This window comes from Pseudorasbora parva, chromosome 24 (assembly GCF_024679245.1).
Source record: "Pseudorasbora parva isolate DD20220531a chromosome 24, ASM2467924v1, whole genome shotgun sequence".
In the NCBI taxonomy this organism is placed as follows: domain Eukaryota; kingdom Metazoa; phylum Chordata; class Actinopteri; order Cypriniformes; family Gobionidae; genus Pseudorasbora; species Pseudorasbora parva.
Genome location: NC_090195.1, coordinates 21,323,376 through 21,333,880, shown reverse-complemented (window position 1 = coordinate 21,333,880; position 10,505 = coordinate 21,323,376). Strand labels below are relative to the sequence as shown.

Below are 10,505 nucleotides of genomic sequence, written 5' to 3'. Positions count from 1 at the left end.
CACAACAAGGGAAGCGCTGGCCCAATCAGAACTCGTTACGTGTTTCTGAAGGAGGGACTTCATAGAACAAGAAAATCATCAGGCCGTTTTTAGGACAGAGGAAACAGCAGATTTAGTACAGATAAGTAAATTGTGTGAAAAATACGGGGGTTTTTTACACGCGAAACATGAACTCATGTTATATTGCACACTGTAAACATAATCAAAGCTTCAAAAACACACGAAAAACGGGAACTTTAAAATAAATAAATAAATAGTAAAGTACCTACTCAAGAGAGTATGTGATTACGGACGTAGCCTCTATCATAATTTGGAACCAGTTTAATGGGATCAAACAGGAATCAGCTAAAACTCAAATATGATCCAAATGTTCTAAGAAAATAACTTTAACTTTAACAATAACTTTTGAATTGGCTTATTCACCGTATCCCCCAGAGTTAGAGAAGTCCATACATACCATTCTCATCTCCGTACGTGCCATAACTCTTTCTTACACACCCACCGCTAGCCTAGCTTAGCACAAGGACTGGAAATAAACGGCTCCATCTAGCCTACTGCTCAAAAAGTGACAAAATAACAGCAAAATTTTCCTATTGACATGTTGTGATGTGATGTTGTGAAATTGTTTACTAAGTCAGATGGAAAATTAAATGTTGCAATTTTCTGGACCGATACAGCTAGGGACTATACTCTCCCTCCTGCGTAATAATTCAGGAACTTTGCTGCCGTACCATGGGTACAGCAGGCGCAATGATATTACGCAGCGCCTGAAAATAGTCCCCAGCACACTCAAAGCAAACAGGTTGTCACGTTGGTTATGTAGACGGAAGTTAGCCTTTTTTCAGGCGCTGTGTAATATCATTGCACCGCTGCACCCATGGTACGGCAGCAAAGGTCCGTAATTATTACGCAGGAATGAGAATATAATTCCTAGCCATATCGGTCTAGGAAATCACAACTTTTCATTATCCCTCAGTCAATAGTGGGGAGGGGGAGATATTAGGGAGGATGTTTCAAGCGTGACTTTTTAGTAGGCAACCGTTCCAAAATAAAAAATAGTGAAGGTGAATACAAACAAGCTCTCCGTTTAGGATTTGAACAAATTCAACACAAGCCCCTTTGATGACGTGCATGATTACGTTACTGTTGATCATCTGTCCATCATCGTCTAAAGCCCGCTCTGATGATTTCATTGGACTGAACCGTTTCTGTTAATTACCCCTCTATGGATCAGGTCAAGACCAAATTGCACGAGCTCAAATGTTGTGGGAGGAGCTAAGTTCGGCTGGCATCCAGGCTAACTTTAGTCATGACAGTTAACAAATAATAGCATTTTATACATACATGGCAAGGTAGTTTTCTCTCAGCTATAATGTCAAATGACTTGCACCGGAGCAGAAATTAACAGCAGAAAATGTAGCAACACACACAACAAAAACTAAAAATGTTCACTCAGGGTTTTAAAGGTTATGAGACCGTGATGTGATATGAAACAGCTGTTTTTGTTCAAGTTTTCTGATAAGCTTCAATCAGCAGAAAGCCGCTGCTTTTCAGTGGAAGCAGGCAACATCAGCAAAGATCAAAAATCAGTAGGGAAGAGTGGGGTAAGATGTGTCAGTGGGTTGTGTTCTGTTGCCTCTTTAATATAGCAACCATAAAAAAAGTATTTTTATTTTTATTTTATTTTTAAGTATAAAGCATTTCTATGGGATTAAATTCCTCTCAAATGTATTGCAGTCACAGATCAAGAAATAATATGCGTGATTTCAAAATGTAAAAAATAAATAAATAAATATGAATAATAATAATGCAAATGTTATTATTATAAGGGTTTTAAACGCTTCACGTCACAATTTTAAACACTACATTTTGAAATCACGCTTTTTTTTATTTCTTTTTTTTTTATTATCCGTGACTGCAGTATTTAATCACATTAATTGAATTTACCCTGAAGATTTTAGCTGTGGGGTAGTGTGTCTGAAGTGTGTCTGTGTCAGCTAATAAATAGTGAACTTTGCCTCCAAATACAGGAAGTTCAAATACAAAGTCTTTAAAATTGTACATTCAAAATTGAATAGTAGCCTATTATCCTCCAGTAGCCTATGAATTTATGAAAATGTAATTAATGTGCAGCAAAATAAGACTTTTTGTTTGTTTGTTTGTTTGCTTTTTACCATCATTCACATATTGTTCATTGACAGAGGAGCAAAATGTGCCACTGACTGGACCTCTTCTGTATATTAAAATAATTCATTATTGTATTGTCCTTAATACTTTTTAATTTCTTAACAGCAATCTACAGTTAATGGTAGCACTTTTTTTCCCTCGAGGCCAACTTTAGTAAAATGTGACACAGCTTAACCAACTCTTCTCTAACTTAAAACTCTGAAGGCTGTGCGTCAAAACCAGAGTGTGCTGCCTACCTAGCCTGCCTTTTTGGGCATATATTAATATTTGTGTGTGAGCTCGGCGTCTCCAATGCCCAAAGGTACTATCCAGATAGTCTGCACGCTCGGTTTTGAAGCATAGCCGGAGGAAACAGAAACTCTGAAATCTTACTGCTGATTCTCGGGCTTCCTTTGCGCTCGCTGGTTGAAGGAAGATCCGCGAACTGAACCCGGTGTCCGGACATCTTCTGCACCTCTCCAGACTGCTCGACCCTGGCCAAATATCCACGAAACTTTCGCTTATTTCCCGCTTCCGTCTGCCTTTAAACACATGGAGCTCTGAGTTGCGGTATGCGCTATGGATGTAAGGACACAAACTCCTTCATGAGAGAGGAGAGAGACTCAGAGGGAGGGTGAGAGAGAAAGCGAGGGGGGTTTCAGCCCAAAAGTAGGCAAAAAAATAAATAAATAAGCAACTTAAAGTCCACATGACTGCAGAATTACGTCATTACAATTTAAACAGATTGTTCTGTAAAATATATTTTGCTCTGGAATCCTATTTATGCATATTTTCCTAAAACAATGTATTCACCAATATAATCAATAGGCTAGGCTATATGAAAATCTTATATTATATAGCCTAAGCATTAACCATGACGTTTTAACTGAAAAAAATGTCATAGTGATTGACCTTGTCCAGTATTGATGCAGAAAGCACCATTTGACCAGTTTAGTTCGTTAATATTTCGTTCATTAGAGCCCTAATCAACATAATCCTATTAAAATGAGTGGTTTGATTAGTTGGGCTGATTGACAACTTCAAACTATCACAACATGAAAACACGCTCCATCACACACATAGCTACACAGTGTCATGTGTCATAACCTCGAGGTTTATTCGTGTGTCCTGTCGCATGATTCAAACGATGCAATATGGTTTGCATAAAAAGCTGCATGATTTCTGAGGCATTGTATTTTATCATACAGCGCTGGGCGTTCAGACTTATACTGGCATCTAGTGGCCGACACAGGGACTATTACACAAAAAAGTCTTTAATTTTGCATTATAATAAATAAAAAATAAAGAAGCATAATAAACAAATAGAACAATCTTTTTTTCATATGTTATGCTATGTCCTCATAAGTGGACACTTGGTTGTTTGAAAAATAAAATTACATGAAATGACACATATATAGGCAAAATGATTTTTTTGTTTTTCATTCACCAATCAATTTTGATTCATTATAATTTTTGTTTTTTTACCAAACTTTGTTTCAAGATGATTCAAACTATGTTATGAAAGATATAACATAATTAATAGATTACCATTTTACTGTATGCAACATTTATGGGTTTTCCCATACAATACAATATACACTAATGTGTTCTTGGAGCAACGTGTAATGAAATAAGAAGTGTATAATGGGAATAATAGTTGGCAACATTTTCATAATAATATCTAATATTTTATAAGAACATTGATATGTAATTTCTTTCCCCATTCTTGTTGTGTCTTCCAAAATCCCTGATAAATGTGATTTAAGTCCTGCTGTTCTCTATTAAGGACATGCAATAATGTCAATTATAATCATTCTACATGTTTTGTAACAGAAGATCATATTTTGATTATAAGCGCCATACCATTTTCCTGAGATGTTGATTTATATTACACATAGAAAATTAGTCCGATTTAAAATATAATTACAAAATAGTATCATATTTTATCATTTTTAAAGACCAAGGAGAGGTTGTGCTGGTGAAACCTCAAAACAGTTGTATTTACATGATTTAATTGTGTGCATCATTTCATAAACTTTAATGTTACACAACTGAATTTTAATACTGCACTAGCTAGTTGACAAACTTTTAATAGCAGCACAGATTAGCATCTTAAATGCTAAGCATTAAAAGCTACTCCAACAAAGCCATAATGACATTGTTTGTATTAGTCCACAGACAAAGTAAATGCTCCACTTTTCTCCTCAATGCTAACCCACTGTAATTTAAATTGTTCTAATAATTCCAACATAATTGAATATTAAACACTATTAAACACAATCACGTCTCTTTCTCATCTTGCTCAAAATATATAAAGTTACACTTTTAGATATAAACTAACAACATTTACTCTCTCTTGATTTAGCCACATGCAAAGTATGCTGGGAACAAACAAGCTCCACTCAGTTTCAGTTAATGCAACACAAATCATTCATGTAATCTCAACACAAACGGATTAACTAAACTTCAATTTGACTTAAGTGGATTGAACACAATCAAATTAAGTTAGGGTAAAATGCAATTTGCATGAATAATTGGGTTTAACTGGCTATGTGCAAGACACATAAAGCAACATTGATGAGATATCTGTTATTTTGCCTCTGTGTTCTACTGTCAGATGGTCATATTGCTATTTGTAATATTGTTCTGTTTCATAGACCTACAGCAGTAAAGAGTGATTCTTCTATTCAAGGAAAGAACTTCGAAGACCCCCATCAACCCCTTAGAGGAGCCACTTAAAATAGAGATAACCACACTGAGGTCAGTCTTCAGAGGAGTCCATGAGAACATACGCTCAGACATGAGATCACTTTCTCCTCTCATTCCTACACTGTTATGTCATTTAGTTTTTTTACGATCTTGGTGCCGTGTCTTTAAAGGTCAACATTTATGTAAAAGTCATGTTTTGGGAATAAAGAACATTTCCTGAAGACTTTTACAGACTTTTACATGCTTTGTCAAAGCATGTCCTACAGCGGGACAGAGGTTTTCAATATTTTAGATGCCACAGACCCATATATGCTCATACTCATGCAGGGGATCCCCATCCTAAAATGTTAAAGGCAGCTATATTTTATATGTATAAGGCCCCAATTTATACAGTTATATATATATATATATATATATATATATATATATATATATATATATATATATATATATATATATATACATACATACATACAATCATTTTGATTTGTTTATATCACATTTTCTCTAAACATTTAGACACATTTTCACATTCTTCTTTGCTACACAATATGAGATATTTTAAAAGAAAATGAGTTTTTTTTTAATGGTCTTCTTCTGTCTTCCAAGGAAGAATTAAAGAACAACACGAGGGTGAATAAATTATGACAGGTGGGTGTGTGTGTGTGTGTGTGTGTGTGTGTGTGTGTGTGTGTGTGTGTGTGTGTGTGTGTGTGTGTGTGTGTGTGTGTGTGTGTGTTATGTAAATAAACAAGTTCTGAAATTGTTTCAAAAGAATTTATTCAAAAATACATATTTGTCAAATAGATTTAAGGCACTTGAACACTAGAGAATCATCAGTTTAGTGTATAACACAGCAGTGCAGGTAATGGACTACAAGGGAAAAAATACACACACACACACACAAACATAAACATAAACATTGAACTGCAGGAAATGTTTGTATAAGTGCAACATATTCCATTCAGGTGGATGAACAGTTCTGCAAAACAGATTACAAAACAATATACAGAAACAATATATACAACACTTAAAATGCAATGAAGGCTAAGAAACATTCACTCAGAACCAGTCTTTATTTTGCATAATCACACCACAAATCATCTTGTGCACTGCACTTCAACACATTTATGGAAAAATGAAGACACAAGGATAGAAATGTAATAAATTAAGGCAATATTTAATCACGCGAGGAATCAAAGTGCAATCCATTTGGAAACATCAGAATGAGTTACAGTATCCCCAGGCACATTCTCAGATAGAGTCCATCAGTTTCAGTGCAGACCGTTCTGCTCAATGTACATTTTGGAAAGAGACGCCGCCATGGACTTGGCCAACTCCTCGTCCCTTTTGCGCTGCACCTGGGTGTGACGGCACCAGTCGTCATACTCCGGATTGGGCTGACAGCTGCCCAGCAGCACATCATAATGACCGTTACTAAGCCAGCTCAGCCATATGGCCGGTCTAGACAAGTCCTCCTCGCCCAGGTAGTGCACCATGGTTGACACGGTCGGGCTTTCCACACTACCCCCAGTGGTCAAGTATATATTCACATTCAGCATCTGACTCATGGCCAACAGCTCTGGGTAACCGGCCCATGCACCGTCCTGCGCCGCATTGATCAGAAACTCCCCGACGTCGCCTTCGATGATGGGGTTGAACTCTTCCAGGTGGTCGGCGATGTGGTGCATGGTTTGCTCTCTCAGCTCCTTGTGCATTGACTGGTCCCCATAAGCCGCCTTGGAAATGGCCCGGTACAGGCAGTTCCCATCTGGGATGATGTGAAAGCGGTATTTCTGCCTGTCGTGGAGGTATTTGTTTTGTTTCTCCACTTCGGCCAAGTAACGGGTGACCTTGTTGTCGACGTCACTTTTGTTGGGTGTCACTGAGGGCTCCTGAAGGATGTGCAGCTCAAAGACCGGATTGTCTTCTTCGATGCTTTCTTGTCTTTTGGGCTCTTTGAGAGCTTCAGATGAATCAGACGAGGGTCTTTGTGCAGTTTCATAAGTCCTGGAGGGTGTGGCATCACTTTGTAAACATGGCTCGAGTCGTCTCTCACAAACTCTGTAGCTGTCATTATCAAAAAACCTATCGTATATAATTGATTTCTTCTCACTTATCTCATCGTTGTCATCCTCAAAAACGCCTCTTCTGGGATCTAAATCCAAGACGGAATCTCCGGAATGATCATCTCCGTTAACTGCGTAAGAAGCCCGGTTGTAGTGCGTCTCCAGAGGTCTACGGTTTGTGCGCGGCTCCTTTACGATGTGAATGGGCACCGACCTCTCCACACCATCCGGTCGCGTGATGATAATCTCCGCGGTGGAAGTGTAGAAAACCGGGCTCATCGAGGTGGCCTCATAGCATGAAAAAGCAGGCATGTTCGCGTTACTCGGTTCCCCTCCAGACAAATATTCTCTATGCGCTTCTGTGGCGCTTCCGTTAACGGCGTTTCCGACTACCTCCAATGAACTGGAACTTGTCGTTGTTGCGTTATTGGCGACACTGGTGAGAGTCACGGAAACTTTTCGAGAGGAGCCGGGGTAGTGTGTTAACGCGCTGCTGTACAAGTGCATTTTCAATGTCCTCCCTTTATACAAATCGCCTTGGCCTCGTTGTTACCGAATGATGACAACACAGTCCAAAAATATTCTCTGTCATCAATAGCAGCGAATGTGTAGGGCTCGTTTCCATGGATCCTCGTTCCCCGCTGCCACAAAGTTGTCTTGCGTCAGCCCCAAAGCAACCCTAATTTTAGCGCGAGCACTTGTAACCGGACCCTGGATCTCTGACACACCGCCCGGGACGAGGAGACGACCCGCACCCCGCGGGAATGCGAAAGATGTGATGTGTCACTGGGACTCTCGGCGTTTCTCTCGCTTCTGTCCGTGTTTACGCTAGCGCGCGCGCGTCAGGGCGGCGTCGCCGGATTGGAATGCGCGCAGCTTGCCAAGAGGCCGCGGGTTCCCATGCAGCTCTCAGGACCACACTGCCTCTCAGCAGCGAGGAAGTCCCGCCTCACAAAAAACTTCATTGGTCCTACTTTACCAAGAGGAGTTAAAAATCTCCTTAAGCATATTAAATACTTTTCTAGGAAATGGTACGTCAGGTCGATGCGGCATCAACCCAAAGCTTCAATCCATATTACATTTTTTTGTACGTTGTAGCTTTCATCTTTCGTTTTTCCTTATATGGCTTTAAACTCTCATTTGACACTAACCCTGGTTTCACAGACGACTTAAACCTATCCCAGACTAAAATGCAAGTTTGAGATGTTTTAACCGAAATAATACTGTAAAATATGGCAGTGCGTTTATTTTGTCTCAAGATGCACACCTGTTAAAAGAAAAAAAGAAAAGAAAATGTTTATAAAAGCTACCAAAATGTCCTGATTGACCTAAGGCCTAACCCTGACTTAATCTAAACCCTGTCTGTAAAGCCAGGCCTATCTTGTCCGTCTGCCATCCATCCATCCAGTCCTTCCGTCCATCCGTATCTATCTATCTATCTATCTATCTATCTATCTATCTATCTATCTATCTATCTATCTATCTATCTATCTATCTATCTATATCCAACCAACCATCCATCCATCCATCCATCCATCCATCCATCCATCCATCCATCCATCTATCTATCTATCTATCTATCTATCTATCTATCTATCTCCATCCAACCTTCCATCCATCTATCTATATCTATCTATCTATCTATCTATCTATCTATCTATCTATCTATCTATCTATCTATCTATCTATCTATCTATCTATCTATCTATCTATCTATCTATCTATCTATCTATCTATCTATCAGAGGAATAGAATACATTAGAATACAGAGGAAGTGAAATCACTGAACAGATCATGGTTAAATTTAAGGTAAGTTGAAAGGAGTTTTAAATTACTTCCACATAAGTGTCATACATAGTTCCGCCGTGTTATCATGCCCCTTTATGCTTGTGTTACTGAAAGGGAAACTTGCTCATGTCCCCACACACGTCCAAAAAAAGAGAACACTACCTATCTAAAAGCATAGCGTATAGGTCAGCATAATGGCAGAGGTTAAGAGCGGTGTATTTATGAAGGCATTTAGGACATTTAATATTGGTATTACATAGCTAGGTAAATGTATTTATTTCACGTGGAATCAAAATATATCGTTTAGTATTTAAAGTCATCATTAGCTCATGCTTTTACCAACAGGTGGCAATCGAATGCTTATATGACGCTTTGGAGTAGCGCGTCTGCAGTTGCGCAATGTAACACCAGGGGGGGCCATTGGTCTCTGTTAATCGGATAACAGCAACACACGCCTTTTTGACTGCCATGATTGTTACACAATGCAAAGTGAGCTGTCAGGCTTATGAGAAATCGTGAATCATCACGTCTTCTCACATCCAATCAGCATAAAGATTACCTCACCGAGTTTAACTGTTTTCTCAAACAAAGACGATACAATGTTAAGAATTTGGTGTAGGCTAATATCCTATTGCTGTAAACATGGGCTATTGTTTACGCGTGTATGGTCCAGAATAACCTCTTATCACCAGCAGTAAATTGAGTATTAAGGCCAGACGCATGACGCAGGCACGCCTCGTTTGGAAAAGTCAACGACCTGACCTATATCTACAGACCCAAATACAGTATTCTAAGCCTTACCGCCCGCCATGTGCCTCAGTGTTTTGACAAGCAGATACTTGGTTTTAAAGGTCTGTTTCTGAATCATGTATTCTGACACATCACACATATAACAACGTGTGTAACGGATACGCAACCTGTGCGTAAGCGCTATTTGACGCTGTTTTGTTAATGCGCCTATCTGGAACAACAGATGAGCATCGCGCTCCATGCGCAAGAGAGATAATCAGCGTTAAGAATTGTGAGACTGCTGTGATTTGAATTAGGGACGCGTCACCAGGACAGCTGAAGAAACAAGCGAGTCTTGCTTTACAACCATCTAATCCCAACGGTCGACTGAGTATCACGCAGCGCTGCGCCAACAGGAAGCATCACGCCCGGCTTACAAATGGAGCTGTGATGGGAACCGACTTTGGACTTAGAAATTGTTCAAAGTTTGCGGTGGGGTAAACCTTCCTAAAAATGCAATAATGAAACGCACTGCTAATTTGCATTACTAATTAGCAGCGGGGCATAAAGCGACCCGTGTATCTGACTCCTGAATAAATGACTCTTTTGAGTCGGTTCTTTTTAATTATTTGAAAATACGTACAGCTCCAACAGTATAGTCCGATTCCCAAACATATGACTCTTACGAGTCGATTCTTTTCAGTGAAGCAGGCACATTCAACCAGTGTGGTCCAGTTCCAGGTTGAATGATTCTTATGGCTCTTTACAGTGAATCAAAACACTTCAATTATTCTGACTCGCTTACTAAGCAGCAAGTTATTGCTTTCGTAACTTTTGTTAACTATTAGGCTACTGTGTTATGTTTTTAAGTTAAAAGAGCAAATTATCAGTGGTATCTTATAAGAATGCAGTTTTGTTTAGTTCATATTTTTAATATAGGCGGACAAGTGCATTTATGTTGCGTTTAAAAACTCCGAGAAATCAATTAATTCTAATGTGTGAAATCTGAAATCACGTCATCATTCGAGATCACTGATACGAACC

At 39.0% G+C, this 10,505-nt stretch overlaps 1 protein-coding gene across 1 annotated transcript; it reads right to left on the bottom strand.

Moving 5' to 3' along the window:
• Window positions 1–5,668: 5,668 nt before the first annotated feature.
• On the bottom strand, window positions 5,669–8,297 carry LOC137063502 (OTU domain-containing protein 1). Its single transcript, XM_067434655.1, has one exon. The coding sequence runs from the start codon at window positions 7,449–7,451 to the stop codon at window positions 6,150–6,152; it is 1,302 nt and encodes a 433-aa protein (XP_067290756.1). The 5' UTR covers window positions 7,452–8,297; the 3' UTR covers window positions 5,669–6,149.
• Window positions 8,298–10,505: the final 2,208 nt, after the last annotated feature.

What these genes read in the sequence shown, in the direction of transcription:
- LOC137063502 (XM_067434655.1), bottom strand. Translation starts at nt 7,451, where the DNA reads ATGCACTTGTACAGCAGCGCGTTAACACACTACCCCGGCTCCTCTCGA.